At 33.0% G+C, this 23,576-nt stretch overlaps 1 protein-coding gene across 1 annotated transcript in view; it reads left to right on the top strand.

Moving 5' to 3' along the window:
• Nucleotides 1–23,576, top strand: part of LOC129218230 (ruvB-like 1) — a 131,569-nt gene that overhangs the window by 59,914 nt on the left and 48,079 nt on the right. Inside the window, exon 6 of the mRNA XM_054852454.1 lies at nucleotides 14,058–14,102. Coding sequence (XP_054708429.1) covers nucleotides 14,058–14,102 — 45 coding nt within the window. The remainder of the gene's footprint in view (nucleotides 1–14,057; nucleotides 14,103–23,576) is intronic.

Here is a 23,576-nt window from a genome sequence, read left to right as displayed (position 1 = left end):
CCTTATCGCTTCATGACAAGGGAAGTTTTTCTTTGTCCAATTCACATGTATGTTAAGAAAATTCTTCTTCTCTTCCAGCCAGATAAACGTAAAGTTAGCCCTGCATTTTATAATCTTTCAATCAAATTCATATTTTTAATAGTGCTTTTCCATTTTGAATTAGAATTAAGTAAGTGCAGTGGAGCACCACAAATCCACAGACCTAAAATCCGCCAACATCCAAAATCCGTGCCATTCCCCCCCCCCCCCTGCGCTGCGAATTTAATCTTTTTTGAGCAATCACGATTGCTTATTGTTCTCACTTGACAATCCTTGATGTTCCGGTTCCTTTTTCAGCTTGGACCAGGCCTGCAGCGCCACCGGCGGCGGCGCGGCTGGTTCTGAGCACTGTCCCCTGGAATCCACTTTTGCTGGGCGGTGGCGTCCATGTCCTACACACGCATGCTCATACACAGTCACGCGCGCACGCCTTTACACACGTGCACACTCGTAAGCCTACACACACACGCACACAACTATAGACACGTAAGCACCCAGGAGGAGGGACATGCTTGGGGGGGGAGCCATTTCTAGAAACAATAACTCTAACCAGTAGAGTCTTGTCGCAACTCGTGATTGCGAAAAAAATAATTTGAATTCAAAGTTTCGGAATTCAAATTACAGTTAATTTTTTTTTTTAAATTTTATTTCAGTCTAAAGTTATCAAAATCACGATTATTTTCTGAAACAGCTGTTTTAGCGGATAATATGTTCTGTTTTATTGTGCATTATACGCACACTGATAATTTTTTGGTCCGAAAAATAAGTTTGTATTTCTGCTCAGTTTTCTTCATATTGTGTACTACTCAAAAAATAATAAGAAATATCGAAAACTGAAAGCAGATGCTAAAAGATTGCTGCAGATTGACAGCAAAACGCTAATATTTCGTGTGACACATGGCATCAAAGAAACGCAAAAATATTACAAAAAATTCAGCATGTAAAAGTCAAATGTGGATGATTTTATACATTTCAAATGAAAACAAATGACTTTTAACTATTGAAAATAAATAAGAAGTGCTTTCAAACTGGTGCTGTTTATTGGTTTTTGTTTCATTATGGTGGTGGTTATTCCAAGAGAAATTATTACTTTTGGATTTAAAAGTCTTTTAAGTTACAGCTAGTAACAGCTGAGAGAATTAGTTTTCCGCCCCCCCCCCCCTTTGTAATTCATTCTTTTTTTTTTAATTTAGAAACCAAAACTAGAGACTAGTCGACCCGTGCGGAACTCCGCACTGTACTCCAAATCTTTTCATATGGCATTTCGCTCTTTAAAAATTTCAAAGAAAGAATATTGTGAAGAAAAACCGAAAAAAGTAAGCGCAGAAGAGAAGGCATGTAATTTGAAGACATCAGTAACAAAACCTCGTTAAATACAACGTTGTGATAATTTGATCATCGCTCCCCTTTTGGTTGTACGTATTTTCAATGCAAATACAAATATCATTAAAAGTGTGGCTGAGTGACACGTGAAAAATCAGTAATTTTGCAAGTGAAAAGACAGGTTGTGGCAAATAGAGTCCTGCCCATGTGAACATCTGACGGAAAAAAAAGAAACATTAAAAAGATATTTAGTGGCATGGATTCAAACTGGCGCCATTCTGATTAACAGTACGATGCTCCAACAAACCTAGCAACTGTGCCTTCCTTTTTGAATGCTATTCATTGTAGGAATGCGTAATAAAACACAGTAAAAAAGCTTTTCGCCGAAAAAAATATAATAAGATCATGCGTCTATGTTTCGTCATTAGCCAGCATGATACGATTTAAAATTATTCATAAAACATGGAATTTGATTAAAGAATGAGGAAGCGATTGAAACAAACATTCTATAAATTCGGTTGAAAAAATAAGTGTTTTGATTTTTGAATATTCAACAATTTCCCATAGCAGGCTTCTTTAACCTGCACGGCTTAAAAGTCCGCACTTGTTTTTCTTTTAATCGAACACTTAAAATTCAAAACCAAAACCAGTTGAACTGAGTCCGTTTTTTAAGTGTAATTTTTCGGACGTAGATAAAATGTATTTTTTTTTTCAGCCGAAAGCAGAGGAGTAGAAAATGATTTCTTACTACTGAAGTTGACAATAATTTTAATGTTTTATATCATATTCGAATAAATAATTAAAGATTTACTGGTTGAAACTCGTAGTTTTAATTTGGCACAGTATTTTTTCATTTGTACAAAAGTTCAAACACTGCTATTAGAAAAATCTACATTTCAGCATACAATGAAACTGTTTTTCTGCACAAAAAGGATTCCCTTGAGGTATATCTTATACTTTTTTATGCTTACATTATGCTCAGTGGTCTGGACGGAGTCAAAGCTTTAAAAAAAAGGGAAGAACACCCTTCGATTAGCAGTCAACTTATCTGAATGATAACTGTAGCCTGCATAAAGGAGTCAAAACACCAAATAGCATTCCCACTGCATTTATTTTATTACATGTGTTATCTGTTGTATGTTATGAGTACATGCAATGCATAATATTACTGTAAATTTGCTATTATGTCGGACAGCCCGAACTGGCCCGAAGTTCAGACAGTTTATAGCTGAACGCTCTACCGAAGAAAAAAAACCCCGCAGGTAATTTTAATATTTTTTTTCTTGCCGAGAAGTGTTTTTGTTTTTAAAAATTTTTACAATTTGCTATCGCAGGCTGTTTGAACCGTTATGACTTAGATGGCAGCACGTGTTCATCATTTAACAGCACGGTTAAAATACAAAATAATTTGAACTAAGTTCTTTTTTAAGCATAGCTTTTTAAATGTAGTAAAAATGTGATACGCTATTTGTTTTTTTGCAAAAAGAAGAAAAATATACATATTACCCTTTAAATTGAGGCAGTATTTTTTTTATTTGTACAAAGAGTCAAAAACTCATTAGAAGAATCTATATTTCAACATATGATTTATTATATTTTACTGAACACAAAACAATTCCAATGTAGTCTGAAATCTTAAACCTGATACTTATATTTTCGCTTACATTATGCTTTAATTTTCTTCCCGGAGCCAAAGCTTAAAAAAAAACCTTACAATTGAATATCAATTTAGCTCCGTGTTGCATCAGGTTTTCATAACAGCTAGGAGCGTTTCTACTGCATGTATTCCCTCATATTTGTTATTCATAGTTCATGTAATGCGCGATATTTTTCTAATTTTTTGATGCAGATTGTCCGGACGTGGGCCTGAACATGCATTCTCCTGGTTACCAATCGAACGCTCTGCCGATCAAGCTATTCAGTTCTGTCAGTAACAGTGCAAGTTAAAGTTAAACCGAAGTTAGTTAAACCTTAGTTTAAACCAAAAACCTCATTCTGGTTCTTTAAAACAAATTTTTTGGCTCGAAAAAACAATTTTTAGACCGTGGGTCTATTTTTCGTCAGTAGCCTGTACGATAAGCTTTAAAATAAGGTGTAAATCAAAGAAATCGATCAAGAATTGAGGAAAATCTCGTGTAGAAACCAAAAACAGGCTACAGAAATAATATATAAGGATTATTAAAAAAAGAAAAAAAAAAGCAGAATGTCCAAATTTTCAGATCATAATAATTTGTTTTACTTGTGTATCTGCTTACAAAACATTATTTAGCCACAAGCAGAAACTTTTACTTTATATATTCATTGTTTAGATTATAGTAAATCAATTGTTTTACTTAAACAAGCCATTCTTGCTTAATGAAATTGTTACCGAATGTTTGTGACATCTCAAAGTACTTTGCGGTAACTAAGTCTAATTCATGTTAAAGTGTGTCGCTGGGGAAAGTTATTATGTACATAATTCATCAAAATCTTAAGAGAAACACGAGTTAAGCTGTTAGATTTGCATCAATTACCACTCACATGCTCTCAAAACCAGCCTTAGAAAAATTTTGTACTGTTTTCTCTCCTTTTTTTTCTTTCCCTTTTCTTGCAGATGCTAAAAATCCTATGGCTTTTAGTTGCTTTCTTTTTTAACCCCTTCTCTTCCCCAATTTTTAGTCCCAATCGCCTCCTTTGAAAATGATTATAAACTATTCAAATGTCCTAGGAAGTAATTCATAAATGTTTCGAAGTTTTTATTGTTGAGACAGTAAGACATTTGAACCCAGGAATAACAGTAATAGCTTACGACTATATCCACTGATGCTTTGAAGCTATAATTTAGTTTCAAAAAAGTTCTCTTATCTCAAAAAAGTGCCCTTTTTTGAAAATCCTGGGGGAAGCTCTGCCCATAGCTGTATCGTAATATTTTATCGTTAAATGCTATGTAAAACTTTTTTAATTAGGAAAGAAAGAAATGCAAGAGTTTATATCCTACCAAGTTGAATTTGCACTAGCCATCTATCCAAAATTCCGCACCTCTATCTCAATAACTGATATAGCTCACTTGTCAAAGTATTGGACATTAAGGGCACAGAATACATATGCATGGATTTGCAGTCTCCCTCAAAATGAACACCCCCATAATCTGTAATATTTTTGTTCAGTCCCATGGTCCCAAAACTAGAGAGTACACTGTATTAATAAATCGTAATTGGAATCGAAAGTTTTTTTTTTTTAAATTTAGTTATCTGTGCTTAACTAAACACTAATGAAAACTATACCTGCTACTTTCCAACTTTGTTTATTTTTATGTGAATATTTTTAAATATTAATTTTTTCCATTACCATTTCATGTACACAAAAATTAGTTCAATTGTAAAGTTATATGTACTGCAGTCAAACTCGCTTATAATGAGCACGAAGGGACAGCAATATTTGCTTGTTATAACCAAGTGCTTGAAAAAAATGAGTGTGAAAAAATCATAAAAATTTATACATGCTTTGTTATTTTTTTATATCTCTACAGTACCGAAGAAGTTGATTATTTGATTTCAACTGTCATATTGTCTCTTTCTTGCTATTTTGTCGAGGAATGTGGGGTCCAAAAAACATTCATTTGAATACTCTAGTTTCAAAATAGTTTGAAGTTTTTCTGTGAGTATGTCAGAGGGCTATTTAACTTCCAAATTCTTTACATTTGTCATTATGGTCATCACTTTCATTTTTCCCCCCTCTCCTCTCTCTTGACTTTCACTACAATATCCTCGGAAGTATATCTCGGAAATGATAACATTCTCTTCAACAAATATATGCTTTTTAAATGCTCTTCTGCACTATAAATTTAGAAAAAGGGCCGTGTCATCACTTGTTGTCATGATTTATGTCTTATCTATAACTTTTGGTTGAATTTAAAACGTTAATAGAATTTTTCCAAAAATAGAATAATATTTTCTGAGGAGAAAATCAACAGAAATTTTATGAATTACAAAAATTTTGCTCGCTTTAAGCAGGGTTTGCTCGTTAAAAGCGAGTTTTGTTCCCATAGACTTAGCATTGTACCAACCAAATCTTTCTGATTTTTCTCTAAATCCGAGTTTTGGTTAAAACAAGGCTTGCTATAAGCGAGTTCGACTGTATCTCCAATTACATTGCTAAATATGTTGTGCCTTTTTATAATTTCAACAGACCTCCCTACCTTGAAGTGGCCATCAACTTAATCAATTACAGTTTATGTGATCTGCTGTCTCAAAAAAGTTGTGCATCCCTTGTATAATAAATGCTAATGAGATTCCTACATGAAATTAAATCAAATATTAAAATGGAAGCTCAAAAAAAATATTGAAATTAGAAGATCAGAAAGTCCTCTGCATTCTGTTTGGCTGAGCAGAACACAAAATAGCTTAAAGAATTATGTAAAAATCAGTCAATTTCAATTGAGATTAAATGGAAAAAAAGATTGGTAAAAAAATGTATAATTTCTCTAAATATTACCTCATTAAAAGATATTTTCTGTGAAATTAACCTTAAAACTGAAGAAGCTTCAAAAGATTAATTTTGTCACTCTTTTTGATCTCTTCATTGACATTGGGTCATTCCATACAGATTCAACGGATGAGTTTGCTCGACCATTTTCAATTTTTTTGAAACTCATATCCCAAAAAGATGCATATGAATGATGTTTAAAACCACTTTTATTTTTTCTCTAACCTTAACCCTTGATTTTTTAGGGGTCATCAAAAGTGATTTTTGCAGTCAAAAATGGGACTTTTAGACCTTTGCATTTTGGCCAAAATCTATTTGAATTACATTTATGGCAGTTAATTTTACGCTTTGATGTTAAAGTGCATAAGATGATAGTCTCATATGCTGAGTTACGTGGGTGTAACTTAATAATTAAAATAATGGCAACAGGTTAAAGTTCAAGGTCAAATGTAAAATTTTTGCTTATTTCAAAGGGTCATAACTCGCTTAGGGGACGGAAACGCAAAATGAAATATGGCAAAAACTAATCACTGGAGTTACATTAATGAGAAAATATAGCTGTAATTGTGTGTTTGTTTACCCTTTATAAATTACAGCCCCTCAAAGATAAGAAAATTGAGAAAAATGACATTTTTAGACCCCTGTAAACCAAAAGGGGATGGAATTAAAAATGAAATTTCTTAGCCAATTGAATATTCCATTCAAGTACTATACATTTTATATATATTGTTTTGTGTATTTGGTTTGTAAAAAAGATACAGGTCTTTGAAATTGAGCAATTTTGCTAATTAATTTACGCACTAAAACAGAAATAAAAAGTGCGAAAACTTCATTGCACTTTCTTAAATGGCCTATATAATATATTATACTGAAAAAACATATTTTAAGTATAAAAAAAACTATTTTAATTTGATAACTTAGAAATATTTGGACATAAATGAGTAGTTCATACATGATTGACAGCTTAAGTAGTTAATTTATAGACTATCTACACACACAAATTTTCAATACATACAAACATACGCTCTGTACATTAACTTATGTAACTTGCCTAAACACGTGCAAAAGCATTATCTACATAGTTGAAAGGAAAAAAAAAGGCGAGTTTTTAATTTCTTGCTTCAGTGTAGTTTTAAGAAAATGAACTCACACAGTAGTACTATAGTTCTGGTGGTGACACAGCATGTGGCGTACTGAAATACTTTATTCAAATACACAACAAAAATAGAAAGAACTTTCTTAATTTATGTAATCACGAAATGGATGTCAACTTGAGAGCTGAATGGCATTTCTATGCAATATCACACGGTAGTAGACATTGTAACAGAATCAGAAGAACAGTAAAAAGAATTGATACTACTAAGACTAGCTTGCAAAGAACTACTAGAAGTCACATTTTAATTCCTATAGAAATGTAGGTATACCTTCTGCATTTTTGCTACTAACCATTGCATGTATCCTTGTGAGCATTCAGTATATTAAACTAGCTGAAAAAATGCTGCAAGAAAGGTTTGACTCTGCAAATAAAATTCCCAATACAACATTTAATCACTGCTTTATGCCACCGAATTTAAATATTATCACTGTAAAATTATTGTCCCCTAGCAATAGGTATGAAGAATAGTGTGTTACTAAAAAGACTATCAAAGGAAAATTAGGACTCTACCGATGCATCGGCGCCGATGGTTCAACAATTTAGCCATCGGCATCAGCATCGGCGACCGATGCCAACTTGCAGGAAACATCGGCCCATCGGCCTTAAAAAACATCGAAAAGCCGATAGAATTGGCCGATGTTTTCAAAAAAAAGGACCTTAGATGTTTTACTTTTTAATACAAAGTAAAGGTAGTTATGGTTTTCATATAAAATTGTTTAATTAAATTTCAGTATGAATTTCCATTTTAGTCACCCCTGAAAGAGTTTTTAATACTGCATTCAGGTACCAAACAAGTTAATTATTGCGTTGTTTCTTGCAGCTGGATGTACGTATGTATCTCTCATAAGTCATAACTCAAAAATGGTAAGCTGTAGAAGGATAACTTTTCGCATGTGGGTTGTGCGTACATTCCAGTTGTGTACTTCCCTTTTCGTTTTCGATCGGGTGTTCTGAAAAGCCTGTTTACTCATTTTTTGTGGCTATTAATTACTTATTTCAATGCAAAACAAATATAGCGTCTCTGACTGACGATCATTTGGTGATATATTGCCGAATTGGAAACCATGGAAACAAATAAGAGATGGCAAAACCGGTTTTGTTTCATTCTGTTAGATCCCCGTTAAACCGACGGTAATTTTTAATTTTTTGATATTTGTAATATGAATCACAGTAATGCAGTCTTTTCTGTATCGCTTCGGCGGAGCTACAAGTTTGGGGCCCGTCAAAATACATTTTGGGGCCCTATTTCTCTTTCACAGAAGTTGTAAAACATTTATCATAAGCATTTTTGTAACTCCCATGGTGCCCCTATGGTTATGGGGTCTCTCGCTCATTGCAACATTTGCTATATTTTAAATCCGCCACTGCACGTCAAAACTAACTCGGGTGCAAGTTTTAAAAGGGTTTTTCTGCTCAGTGTTTATGATTATTTTGAACTTATATTTTTTACAACTATTTTTTGTATTTCCGAGAACACTTGTGTGCCCCTCCTCCCACTCCCTCAATTTCTGAAATTAAACTGTAGTGGTTCTTCTTAGTTCAGTAAATTACCGCCCATTAGCCAGGGCTAAAGCAGAAATACGTTATTTCTGCTTTAGCTGCTTCTGCTCATAATTTCAGCTTAATTAGCACTCATGAGTTCTATTAAGCATGAAACTGCAGTCCTCGGCTGGAAATGACTGAGCTGGCGGTGTATTTCACGTACTTCTTAGTTGTTTAAAACTAACACCATTCATAAAATTAGAGATTTTTTTCAAGCTTTATCTATTGTTTAGGAAGAATTTAGAGCATTAATGTAAGAAATTGATTAAAGACGTTTTGAATGGTGACATAATTCGGAAATCAAAGGGACTTTTGAATTTTTTCTTCGGAAGTGCTGAAGCAGATTCAGAAACTCTTCCGAGGCGTTGATGGTAGCTGCTGATTATTTTTAACTAAAACTAATATAATATTTGCTTTGCTTTTTGTATCATAGTTTATGACAACAGGAGCTGAAAGTGTTGGTATTTTCAAATGATTAATGGATGCTCTCAAAGGAATGTTTTCGTTTTTGACGAAACAAATCTTTACCAAAAATGGTTTTATTGCACCAAAATATGAGTTTTATTTTATTACTATTATTATTATTTTTTTGCGATCGTTACATTGCATTTTACTCTTTCACACTTAAAAATTTTATTACTGTATTGTTTAGGGTGTTTCTTTGTTTGAATTTTATTTTCATATTTTTGTAATTAATATCTTTGTTCCCACTGGCTAGTAGTCAGTTTATTTTTAATACTGATGATTGTCAGCTTCTTTCTTTCGTTTTGTTTCTGCAACTCGGTATTTCATTAAATCCCTTGAATACTTCAAAAGAACTGTTATTTTATTTTTGAGACGGTTTTAAATCTAAAATACTGTTAGTTTATTTTACATTAGAAATAAATTTACGCTAAATTTGTTTCCTTTTTATGTGTGTGTAGTCCTATCTCTTCCTATTTTTTACTACTTTTTTAAGTGATTTTTTTTCCTACTTTTTAAATTTTTGATTCCTTATTTCCTACTTTTCTCCCCAAAAAACCTCTTCAGGGTCTGTACTACGTACGTATGAGTTTTCAACGTACTATTTCATAACGTTTTTGAGTGACGCAAATTTGCGCGTATGAAGACATCACAAGAGAATAAACTATATTACGATAATTAACTTAGGAGGCGTTCAAAATGGATATTTCGGTCATCCATATGTTCTTAGGTGCATATACATGTACAGATGTGCCGAAAAAACTTGTGAAGTATAAATTGGATGATCGTAAAATAGAAATTTAGTTCGAAATCTATTTTTTTTTGTGATTACAATTCCTTATTCGTAGAAAGGAAGTAAAGTGAAATGAATCAATGAACCTTTAAATCCCTGACAATCTTATCAATTCATTTCTGTTTGATTTTTTTTGCCATCGGCCAACGGCATCGGCCATCGTGCCATCAGCAATCGGCCATTTGGAGGAAAAACAATCGGCCATCGGCCATCGGCCCTCTTTGAACAATCGGCCAACAATCGGCATCGGCCCATCCGCCAAAAATTGCCATCAGTCGAGCCCTAAGGAAAATGCCCATTATTGTCAAAAAAGTTATTACATAGCTTGTGTTGATCACTAAATTTAGAACCCCTGTCATTGTCTTGCTCCTAGTACATTTTCAAAGTATCAAATTATGAATGTGCCTTGGTAAAGCATTTTAAAACGCCATATACTTCAGTCACCATTACAACTATAGGACTACTAAGTGAGTTCATTTTTTCAAAACTACACTCAAACAAGTTTGCATAATATGTTAATGTACAGAGCATATAATTGTGTGTATTGAAAATTTGTGTATGTAGATTAGGGTGTCCCAAGATATAATGGCGAAAAAAAAAATTGTGAAATCGAATACGCATACCCTCCAATTTTTTTCCATTTCACCTCAGAAACATGAGAAAAAAGTTTTATTGCAATAAAATAACGGGAACCCGTGCCGACTTGAGGTCAAAGTTGGACCTGAAATCCTGTACGGCGACTACAGCGGAAAGATTGCTAACTGCATAATTCCTTACTACACGCGACATTAATTTATTTAAAGCAGATATTTACAACAATATTAGACTACAAGAAACATTACTGTACATATTTTTATTTCAATGTTTGCTTTTTGCAGTCAGGATAGAGCTTCCAGTGCTCTTGAACGCAACGTAACACAAATTGTTTTTGTTTCTCATCAGCTGTAAGTAAACCATGAAAGTCCTGCATCATTTTTACCGCTCTTTCAGCTCCATCGTTTACTGCACTAAACATTGAGACAGTCTTTTCACATCAAAGAATGAAATATTATTGATCATACCATAAAAGCTGGATGAATTTTTGTGAGCAGCTATTGAGATAATTGGGTCCACATTTTCGTACACTTTTTTCCAAAAAGCACAAATCTTTGTTGGGTACTTTGACTGCCAAAATGCATTGAAGCCATAATTTCACGTATATCGTTACTACAAACAAGCAGACATCAAACAATGCTTCATTTTCCTCCGTATCTAATTTTAGTTGTGAACTAAATAGTTATAGTTTTAGGGAGTAAATCGCTCGAGCCATCCATCAAGCTTGGTGCATGGCTCCCGGTGGTCTTAGTTTAAATTCATTTTCTGTATCTCCACCTTAAAAATGTGATAGGCAGTTCTATCAACTCTTGATAGTCATCCCTGACCGTAGTATTAGTGAGTTTAGCGTGGTAAAAATCAAGTAAGTTTTCGAAGTTGGGATACAGTCTGGAACAACTCCGTAGCTCTTGAATAGCACTGTATTTCAGTGGGATAAATCAGTTCATATATATGATGGCGGCAAGCAAAGGAAAGGATTTCTCTATCAAATATTTGCTTAAGAATAGCGCAAGAACCACTTAAAGGACCTGTTTTGGAAGCTGTAGTATCACAACAGAGAGTTTTGAACTTTGTGTTCGAGATTCCAATCTAAAACTGCCTTTCAAACAGCCTGTATTTGTTCTTTTCCTGTAGAATTATCCAGTTAAGACTCAGCAATGAGTTTTTCCTCACATCCTTATGAAATAACTATAGATAAGCGATATTGTTTGAACTTTTGAGCACTCAAAGTAGGCAACAGTTTCATATCCCAAGGTAAATTCACTACATATGGTACCTCGTACTGAACACCAATTTTTATTCTTTCCTCGTGCTCCTTCCGCTTTTCGGTTCAAATTCTTTGAATTGAAGAATTACCTATGGGAAATTCACCAATGTTACACCCAAGTGCGTCACTTCAAGAATAAACATATAATCTCATATACTTGGACACCTCTCCAATGCAGCAACTGACTTTGGAGAAATAAAATCGCTCCTCATTACATATTTACTTGTTCCAGATTCTGATAATTCTTGTTCCAGGTTCTGGAATACTTGTTCCAGGTACTGATTTATATGTTTCAGAGAAATCTTCTGAATTAATATTTTCACTAGAGCTCGAAGAAGAATCTTCTTGTACAGGTTCATACAATGCCGAGGACGGTGAAGCGGAATCGTATTCCATGGGCCTGTTTTCTTCTTTGACAGCTAAGTCGAGCCCTTTCCTCTTTGTCGGCCAGTTTTTATCTACTCCACTTAAAGTGACCACGTCGGCCGGGCTCTCTTTGGAGTTGCAAGAAAATCCCATCTTCATCTATTTTGATTAACCGAAGTGCATCAGCATGTGCAATATTGAATAAATTGTTTAAATTACTCTCAAATTCTTGTTGGCGCTGCCTGAATACTTCTTGCAGTTTCTTTGCATTTTTTTTTGTAAGTCTCTTTAAATTTGATACAGGTTAGTAAGTTTATTCACACAATTTGGCAACGATTTGGTGGGAATGCGTGCCTTTTCTGAAAAGATGATGCATTCCCGAATAGCGAGACTTGCACTTTCACTGATGGTTAAATTTACTTCTCAAATGTTATAAAACAAAACATACAGAACTTGTCCGTTAGAGTATTAGAGGGAAGTTTCAAGCCCGCAATTTAGTGTTTTGCAACTCCTGTTGAAAATATCTTTTTTCGAACTTTGCAATTCCACTGTCATGTTTCGTTCCCTATGGAACGACTATATACTGCGCGCGCTGACCGGAATGTATTCGTACTGACACGTTTGACGGTTTGCAAATTGCCACGGATAAGCCCCCCCCCCCCCCCCCAACATATGTTTTTCTGTTTTCATTTGTTTTCTATGCACTATTTACAGCTGTTTTGAGCTTTACAAAGTATCGCGTCGCCAGCGTTCGCTTGTTTATAAATAACACGTGCTATTTTTCACGTTTAGGCCTTTAGGCGCAAGTCGGCACGGGTTACCGTGCTTCAAATTGCATGAAACTTTTTTTACAACGGTTTTGATATAAAAGGAAAAAAATACAAGGGTATGCGTTTAAAAAAAACAACTTTCATTTTTTTGGGACACCCTAATGTAGATAGTCTATAAATTAACTACTTAAGATGTCAATCAAGTATGAACTACTCATTCATGTCCAAATATTTCTAAGTTATCAAATTAAAATAGTTTTTTTATACTTAAAATATGTTTTTTCAGTATAATATATTATATAGGCCATTTAAGAAAGTGCAATGAAGTTTTCACACTTTTTATTTCTGTTTTAGTTCGTAAATTAACTATCGAAATTGCTCAATTTCAAAGACCTGTATCTTTTTTACAAACCAAATACACAAAACAATATATATAAAATGTATAGTACTTGAATGGAATATTCAATTGGCCAAGAAATTTCATTTTTAATTCCATCCCCTTTTGGTTAACAGGGGTCTAAAAATGTCGTTTTTCTCAATTTTCTGATCTTTGAGGGGCTGTAATTTGTAAAGGGTAAACAAACACACAATACAGCTATATTTTCTCATTAGTGTAACTCCAGTGATTAGTTTTTGCCATATTTCATTTTGTGTTTTCGTCCCCTAAGCGAGTTATGACCCTTTTAAATGAGCAAAAATTTTACATTTGTCCTTGAACTTTAACCTGTTGCCATTATTTTAATTATTAAGTTACACCCACGTAACTCAGCATGTGAGACTATCATCTTATGCACTTTAACATCAAAGCGTAAAATTAACTGCCATAAATGTAATTCAAATAGATTTTGGCCAAAATGCAAAGGTCTAAAAGTCCCATCTTTGACTGCAAAAATCACTTTTGATGACCCCTAAAAAATCAAGGGTTAAGGTTGGAGAAAAAATAAAAGTGGTTTTAAACATCATTCATATGCATCTTTTTGGGATATGAGTTTCAAAAAAATTAAAAATGGTTGCGCGAACTCATCCATTGAATCTGTATGGAATGACCCATTAGTATGAGAAGGAATGCATTTGCTTACTCATTGAAGTCCTACTGAGGCATGACTGCATTATATTATGGAAATAAAAAGTATTGAATAGAATGCATTGTAATGTATGTTGAAATGAATGTTAGTAAAAGTCTTTACTTGAGCAGCAGCATAATTAACTACTTAGTGAAATGCCTTGTTATACATGTTATTTTGTTTTTTTAATAATTTATTCTATTTTACTTTGAATTAGAGACAAGGAAGATGTGATGCTTATGCCACAGAGTATGATTTAGAGGTATTGTATTTTTGAAATAAAAACTGTGCTGTTTTTGAAAACTGTTTAACTATGGGTTGTAAATTTTACAAAGTATATTAGGTGCAATTTTGAAATATCGCATTAATTTTCTTTTTGATGCAAAAAATGTTAAAAGGTGAAAATTATTGGCAGATGAGTGAAGTGTGATATGCATAAACAAATGACACGTGAATATGCATTAAGAAACAAAGTGGATTAGGGTAAGGTCAAAAGTAACAGACAGTCATGAGTTTTGATGTAAATAATACCCCTTTTAGGCAGGTAAAACCAATGTTGCTGTAGCGAATGTGCTATGTTATACAGTGCAATTATCTAGTGTTATCAGTTTTTATGAGCCATTTGGTATTTACAAGGCAGTGGTGGAAGGTTAGGAACAACTGACACAAGGTTAGCTGGTGTATCATGTTCATTTGAATTTAATAAGGCACTTTGACATTTTGAAGAGAAAAAGATGTAATTTTGTCTATTACTCATTCTGTCTGTTCCTGGGTATCATCTTTTTTTCAGCATCTGTTACTGAGGTCAAGACTTTTTTTTTGAAATTGAGCTAGATTTAGATAAAAATAGAATTAATTCAGTGGATCCGAAAGCAGCTAAATGTTAAATAAGATGTAGTTGCATGAGAGAAAAATAATTTAAAAAGTCTAAATACATTAAAAGGTACAAAAAATTGAGTTAAACTGAGAGTGATGTCTGAAGCATATTTGGGACTGGTGTTGTTACCCTATCTTGTGTCATTATTGAAGGCTTAGCGCAGAAACACAGAAATAAGGGAGTGGATCTACGTGAAGATGGAATTTAAACTTTTTACAATAGGAGAAATGTGTTAATAATTCGTCGCTAAAAAGACATATGGGAGTAGCTCAAAAAGAAAAATGAGTTATGACCACCAAAGAAATGTCAAAAGTCAATTTTGTAATGTGACAAATGGGCTCTGCAATAAATAGTAAAAAAGTTACAGTCATTCACTCTTGTGGCAGTTCTCAAGCGAAACAGTAAACTGGAAAACTTAAAATCAGTTTTCAGCAAAATGCTTTAAAGTGAGATACGCCCATTCGTCTTTTTAGCGACGATCTATTGGTAAAAAGTATAGTTGCCTTCCACTTATGTTAACTGTTCAGGCAGACCTCTCGGATATTTTTAAATTTAATTTAAAAGTCAGTGAATATAAGTTATGCATCACTCACTCGTGGATATGTTTTTCAAAATGAATCTCATACAAAATGCTAAATTCTTCAGATAAGCATTTTAATGACCCTGAAAATGTTCTAAGTTGTCTGAAAAGACCGTATCCCTTCACATTTGAAAGGCTCAAAAGATTGTAAAGCATGGAAATTTTACAGTCCACTTGCGATAAATGGAGCATGGCCAAAACATTTGAAAACATGGGAAAGTTTAATAGTATGTGGAATGGTGAAACATTAATATTCTTGCTTAATTTGACATGATAGTATTTTATAGCTGCATTTAATAAATTTTTGAATTCTACATTCTTTTACTTCAAACACCTAACCTTCTGTATGTAATTTATCGCAAATCACGCACAAGTCGGTGATGCTTTTCTCAAATAGTTTATTTACGTAATCACTGATTGAGCTATGTAAAACCATGTATCACAGCAAAACATTCAAAATTTTACATTAAGCAGGGCTCCCAAATAGTCTGCTTTTCCCGCCAAAGTCCGTTTTTTAGGGTAAAGTCTGCTTTAGACCGCTTTTTAACATTTTGGTCCGATTAGTCTCCTTTTATACTGATTTTACTTAAAAACGAGATTTTTAAAAGCTTTCATTACGTTAAAAGATACTGTGTGCTGAAGTTTGTTATGCCCAAACACGCCCGCGGTGCTTTTTTTCTATTGAATCTGACTTTCCCGTATTATTTCACTTCAGATTGACGTCATTACTCCTCCTTCAACCGCTGAAATCTAGCAAATGGGGAGGTTTGGAGGAGGAGTTATGACGTCAAATCAAAGCAGGATGCTCCAGGTATTTTTCCAGGGTTCATACGTCCTTGAAAAACCTTGAAAAGTGCTCAAAAAATTTTTTCCTTTTCAAGTGCTTGACAAGCTCGAAAAAGTTTTAAAACCTTGAAAAAAGCCTGGAAGTTTTTTCAGTGCTTGAATTGGTAGAAAATCATTGGATTGTGCTTGAATATTTTTCAAGAATATTTCTTCAGTGCAATTTTCTGAACTTGTGTTTCATATGCTGCATTGCAAAAAACTGCTTCCTGTGTTTCTGAGTTCAATCTTTTTTCCATCTTGTTAATATTTTGATATTTTTAGCAATCGTAAATTATTTTGACATACCTCACCTTAGATATCTCTTTGCATCTTGTAAATATTTTGATATTTTTCGCAATTGGTTATTTTGACATACCCCACCATAGATTAACTCATTTATGTTTAATTTCAATAGATAACAATTTTTTTTTTCGGAACCATGGCAACATCAAACTTTACTCGGGCTTCGCGGAAAATTGCTTATCATGTTTGAATTTTCAATATTTTTGCATCTTGTTAATATTTTGGTATTTTTGGCAATCAGAAGTTATTTTGACATATGCTACCATAAATTAGCTTATTTTTTATTTCATTTTAATAGATAACACATTTTCTTATTTTTGGAACCATGACAACATTGCACTTTCTCGAACTTCGCAAAAAATTGCTTGTTGTGTTTGAAATTTCAGTCTTTTTGCATCTTGTAAATATTTTGATATTTTTCGCAACCGGAAGTTATTTTGACATACGACACCCTAGATTAGCTTATTTTATGTTTAATTTTAATAGATAATAAACTTTCTTGTTTTTGGAACCATGGCAACATTGCATTTTCTCGAACTTCGTGAGAAATTGCTTCATGTGTTTGAGATTTCAATCTTTTTGCATCTTGTAAATATTTCAATATTTTGGGCAATTGGATGTTATTTTCACATATTCTATTTTTAACTAGCATATTTTATGTTTAATTTTAGTTATGTTTAGTCAAATAATAAATAAATTTATTTTCCAAAAACATGCCAACAGCGAACGTACTTCTCGAAAATTTGATTGTCGTGTTCAAGATTTCAATCCTTTTGCATCTTGGAGTTATTTTAATATTTTTGGAAACTGGAAGCTATTTTGACACGTACTACCACACATTATATTATTTAATGTTATTTTTAAAAACTGAATTACTTTTGCTTCTTTGTATCCTTATTTATTATCAAAAATACTCATATTGAGTAATTTCAATTTAAAAATATAGCTCTATGAATCTGAACTTGCACATTTATTGATTACATTAAGTTATTCAGTTAATCAGGCTCAAATTTACATTCAGCATTTATCACTTAAGCAGCATTTGCATTTTTTTGGGCGCTGCGACTTCAATGTGATATTTTCTTTCTAACAAATTTTTATATATGCTTGAAGACAGTTACAATACCTTAGTGGCAGAACAGCTAATACATACATATGAAAAAATAATTTGGATACTCAGTATACTAATAAATGATGTGGCAAACCTCTAATATTTTTGAACTTGAGCAGTAGCGTAGCCAGAAATTACTTTTTTGGTTGGGTGTTTATATAACTCTCTAATCTAACTATTTATATAACTCTCTAATCTCTATCTAACTTTGGAGGTTATAAACTCTCATATGTATATTAAAACATTTGGGTTGCCATGACATTAGGGTTGCATATATGTGTAAAAAACCAAGGGCTCTGGCGGGTAGGGGACCTCCCTCCTGGTCTCTAAACCAGAGGTGGGCAGGAGGGACACCTGTTGGCACAGGTCCGAGCCTAAAGGGAGCCCAAGATTGGGGAAATATATGTAGAGTCGTAGAAGTAAGCTACAGTCTTAAAAATTGTTTGTAACAAACCCCAAAATTTCTTTGTATGCCCCTGCTGTTGTTAGCGTATCCTCAATAAGCTACTATGGGAAGATTGGTGCCATTGCCTCGAAGGGTTTGACTTCTTTATTAACAGATAAGACAACACAAGAAAAGATTTACAGCACATAGAGAGGAAATAACACCCAGCGCACCAGCGGGATTTGAACCCGCAACCTTCGGCATATAAAGCAAAGCTTTTACCATAGAGCCACGGAGGCCGCTATACCCCTGCTCTAAACTATGTATTTTTGTCTTGCAGTACCTTACTTCAAGATAAATTCTGTTTAAACCAGTTACATGAAAAATTTGTAAATGACAATGTGCTAAGATGTTTACTGTAATAACTGTATCTAAAAGGTCTTAACTAGGTATGCACTGATTCATCGGTCACATAGCTGAATTTATAATCAGCCTGTGTTCAGTTGTTAATAAGTAGAAAATTTACTTTTCAGTTAAAATTACTCCGTAAGATCGTTAGTTACATGCTTGCTGTCACCCCCCCCCCCCCCCGCCCCATCCAAATGTTTGTAAATAATATAACTCAGTGGATAAAAAGTTCAGTTGTACAGAAGGTAATAAGTAATTGTATCATTAAAAATCATTATTATGGTTAATTAACGAATTATCTTCACAGATTTAGCTAGCAGGCAGCTAATTTGCCTTTTGGTGCTTCCCTGGGTTTAACTATGAATGGTCCTCTCAAGGTCCTCTTTTTAATCCTAACTGGTCCTCTTTAGTCCCCTTTTTGATTGAAAGTTGTCCTCTTTTACCCTTTTCTATGGCTAAAATGTGCTGGGAGCCCTGATTAAGTATTACATAAATTGCTTAAATTAAAAAAATAATTTACTTCAAGAAAAGTGGACTGGAAAAGTTTTTTACCTTGAACATGAAACTAACTTTCTAATTCCAGTTATGTTACTCAAAATCAGTCATTTTCCCTGGATAAACTTCTACTTGAAATAACCTATCAGTATTTTTGTGCTTCCTTTTAAGAAATAAAATGAGTTCTATATAAAGATTGGATCCTTTTTCATTTCTTTGTTACACTGCTGTGAATTTTTTTCAGTAACATCTAGTATGAATCACACAGATGCTGCTTCCGTAGGTAGGAAAGCACCGCCAAGTTTTTTAGTCTTACAAACTTCTATTCCACAAGGTCTCTGGGAAGGCCAGGGGTTAGTGAGAAAGGTACATTTTGGCTTGAAGCACCTAATTGGTTGTTTGAGCCAAACTTTGAAATTAAGTTCTGTGCTTAGTATTTAACAAAGATATACAGTGGCTCCCAAAAGTGTTTGTACACCTACGACTTTCAATGAAATAAGACCTTATCCATTGGTTAGAATGAATATTTCAGAACAGGTAACTAATTATAAGATCTATGATCTATTTTCAACAAAACTACGTGAATTTTTTAAAAAAAATATTAAAATTTAATTTTTTAAAAATCAAAAACCAAAAAAAGCCGGAAATTTTATCTCACAAAAGTCTTCATTACACTTCAAAAAATGTCTATATATTATTGAATAATCTAACTTTTTATTAAGTTATTAATTAGTAGAATATCATGCAGTATTAACAACAATTTTTAAACGTCTGGGAATAGATTTCATTCTTTTTTCTTCCTTTTTTTTGTGTAATTTCTGAGCAAGTGTTCAACCACACTTCGAGTCTTACTGTTTCTTGCTTTATTTTCGTTTCAAAGCCGTATTTTTGTAATCTAGCCTCCAGATATCTCTAAATATGTTACATTAAGTTCAAATCTGGAGATTGAAAAGGTATTTTCTAAACTTTAGGACAATTTTTGAGGCATTAGACGCAAACGTTGAAAACTGTGTGCTTCTTATCGTTATTTTGATAAAAAAAACAAAGTTGTTTCCGATAGTCAAATTTTTGGCTAAGAGTTTAAAATTGGCTTTTAAAATTCTTAAATGAACAGCATGATTCATTATTTCATCAAAAAATTCTAAACTACCATGTCCTGATGCTGATATGCACCCTCACACAAGACACCTTCACCATCCTGATTTACAGGTCCAACTAAGTTCTTAAGATTAAGTTCCTGATTTTTTTCCTCTTTACAATTATACAGCAATTTAACCAAAAATGTTGAATTAATTTTTATCTGTAAGTAAGCCGTAATTCCAATATGGTTTGAGTTAGTTTATCATTGATTTTGCGACGAAAAGCGTAAGCTTTCTGCTTTTCGCACGACTAAGAAAATTTCTGCGGGAAGAGGTCCACTGTAATCCAGCTAATGAGAGAACTTGGCGAACAATTTTAGGTGAAAATTAAATGTAAAAATTTTCATTTAACTCTGCAGAAACTTTTACAGCCCTCAAATGTGTATTTTTCATAATTTTTTTAGCTGTAAATCTCCAATCACGCTTTGTCAACTTTGCCGGTTGACCTTTTCTTACCTTGTTTTCGGTCCGATTCTTTTCTTTTAAGCATTTTATCAAGCACTTTACTATAGAATGGAATAAATTAACTAGTTTAGAGACATTTCAAACCAATTTACCGCTACTGTGAGGAAAAAATTCAACTTTCCAATGGTGTTTGTGGTTTTTTACGAATATCAGCCATTTTAAAGTAATAAGCACAATATTAAGAAATAAATAAACAAAAACTTAAAGTCAAATGACCTTTGAGGGTCAACACAATGCAAAAATAATAAAAAAAACGACATATGATAATTTTAATCATGAATTTTTTTGTACGATGACTTTTGTGGCGTATTATTTCTGTCTCTTCATTTTTTGACCCATTTCAAAAAGAAGATCCTTCAATATTTTGAAAAACTACACTGTTTTATTTAGAATGACATAGGAATGATGTGAAAAAATATTGAACTTCATATTCGAATTCAGTTTCGCGTTATTCTTGTTTTACTAAAAAATTTGAAAGTGTACACACACTTTTGGGAGCCACTGTATATTGTTGGTACTCATTTTGCTCAGAATTTTAAGCTCTACGAGTTATCTTCTATACGTATGGCAATTGTAAGAGTTATTTTTGAGATATTGTTATATTAATGATGAAGTGAAAAGGGGGGCGCTTGAAATGAGCGCTAGCACTAAGACCGCAGATCTATTGTACTGTCCCCGCTTAGACTACTAAAAGAGCCCAGTAACAGAAATAAATTTCAACAGTTGCCTAACCGAAATTTTAGGCAGTTCCCAGGGATCTACATAGTGGTATCCCAAGTGCTCCAATCTCTGCGCAGAGTAGAAGTCACATTCACATAGCACATGAATTGAGCTCTCATCAGCTATATGACATCCTCTGTAGGATGGATTGTCGGTAACACCCATCAGATTAAGATGCCTATTAAGAGAGCAGTGTCCAGTTAGCAACCCTACAGACTTTTTGATCTAATTCCTACTCAAATTAGGCAGTTGCTTGGGCCTAAACCAGGAAGGCTTCTGGTTCAGAGTCTTGGCCTGTCTTTGAGAGTCGGACTGAAGCCACAAATAGCTCAATCTCAAATGATATTGAGAATTAGACAAGATGGTCCTCTCTCTTAATCTTTAAACTCAGTATGTTATTTTAGTTATGCTGACATGATAGGTTTTCTAGGAACTTGAAGAGTTATTTTGTCCTATGTTACGGGTGGAGAGGAAAATTCAACTTTCAGTGGCACAATTATATTTAAATATGCATGCTGGATTTCACAATATTTAAGGAAACATTTTGGCAAGTACTTCATAAACATACTTTTGAAAAAAATAAACACCAAAGAAATGGTTAAGTCTTGCTAAACTTGCAATAAATGGCCATAACTAATGAAATTTTACCTTAGTTTAAGTTACTCTAGTAACAAAAATACGCCCATTCCAATGATTAGAATTTAGTATTATCTAAAAGACACTTCAATATGTTACGAAAAAAAATTGGCTAAATTAAGGGCATTCCCGCAGGTTCGAACAAACATCTAAAATATAAAAAAAAATGAAAATTTCCAAATTTTTTTATTTTTTAAAGTACGATTTCATCACTAAGGAATTCAAAAACAATTACTAAATTAGTGCTGATATTTAATTATAGATAGTTTTCAATCTGAATATTTTCTGCTGTTATTTTTTTCATTCAAAGAGCTAGAAAAGTGATTTGAAATCTGAAGTAAATTGGCAATTTTACAATCTTTGTTAATATCTCAGATTCAAAAAAAGCTCCGAATAAATTTCACTTTGTTCTTTCCTAATAGTGATTTGCTTATAAAATGTGGACATATTTATTTTTTAAGCGTACGTTTATAACTTACGGAATTATTGAGTCGCAAACTGGCTGCCATGAACTCTGAAATAGGATTCTGAGTTCATGGCAGACACGGATATTTCTATTATTTGTTTGAAGAAACTCAAAATTGGTTTTCGATTTTTAAGCTTAAAATAAAATTTAGAAAAATAGCATTTTTTTGTGTTTTTGTGAAATTACAAGAAGACAAAGAACTAGATAAACGACTAAATGATACAAAAGCAAGTGGTATATCTAACATTTAATTTAAATTTTTAAAATGTACTGGTACAATGTGAATTTTAGAAAAAAAATTGCTGATAAATTTATATCTCAAGTAATTATTATAATAATAACTTCAACAAATGCAAAAAAAAAAAAAAAGTTGCTTTTTTTTTCTTTCTTTGCTCTCCACAGAAAAATCTTTCAATCCCGCTAAAAATTTGGCTCATTTTTTGTAGGAAAATCCAGTTGAAGACATTAATAGTACTCTCTCTCTCTTTCATTAATAAACTTCAAGTAGTTTCAGGCAAATATCATTTTTAATAGGTCATTTGTACTACGGTGACGGTCCATGTGGATTCAGTAACTTAATAAGAAAATCACTTATCTGAAAAGATATCGATGCATAGAATAAATGTGTAGAAAAACGTTACCTAGCCACAAAAAGTTGCCATTGCTATTTTTATGTAACAAACAAATGAAATTATTGATGTTGGATTCGAGCTTGATCTCTAAACTCTTTCTCTTCAAACATATGCTCCTTTCACTGATGATTGAAATAAATCTGAGACAAGGAATTTAGGTGTTCAATTGTTAATTGAGATAAAATGATGATAATTTTCTATCTCCAAGACAGCTATGGGTGCTTCAATAAATTGTTATTGAACCTAACTTTCAAAATAGATAAGTTTTATTCATGAGATTTAAAAAAAAAAAAAAAAAAAACTATTTGATTCAAGCAGCCAGAAGGAGAAAATATCTTGCAGTCATATGTGCATTATTGTATGTCGTACGCATATTTGTTCTGACGGATATTAATTTGATAGTTTTATCAATATGCCATAATATGTATTTTGCCATTGATAGTAGAAAGAAAATTGATCTGCTTTCCATTGAAAAATTAGATTCATTGTGTGGCAAATGTTGTTTAACTGGCAATTTTTATTCTGGAAAGAAAAGGTATAACTATTATAGGTAGGTTTTGCTACCAAAGGAATCCTGCTTCAAAGAACGTCGCAGCAGGATGGTTGAAATAAATGGGTGTATTTCGTCAAATATACTTATTCGTGGATAAAACAAATTTCCTCAAACTCATAGCTCAATCTCAAATGCTATTGA

Source organism: Uloborus diversus, chromosome 3 (assembly GCF_026930045.1).
Source record: "Uloborus diversus isolate 005 chromosome 3, Udiv.v.3.1, whole genome shotgun sequence".
Lineage (NCBI taxonomy): Eukaryota > Metazoa > Arthropoda > Arachnida > Araneae > Uloboridae > Uloborus > Uloborus diversus.
Note: the sequence above shows the minus strand (reverse complement) of the source record. Positions and strands in the feature narration are given on the sequence as shown.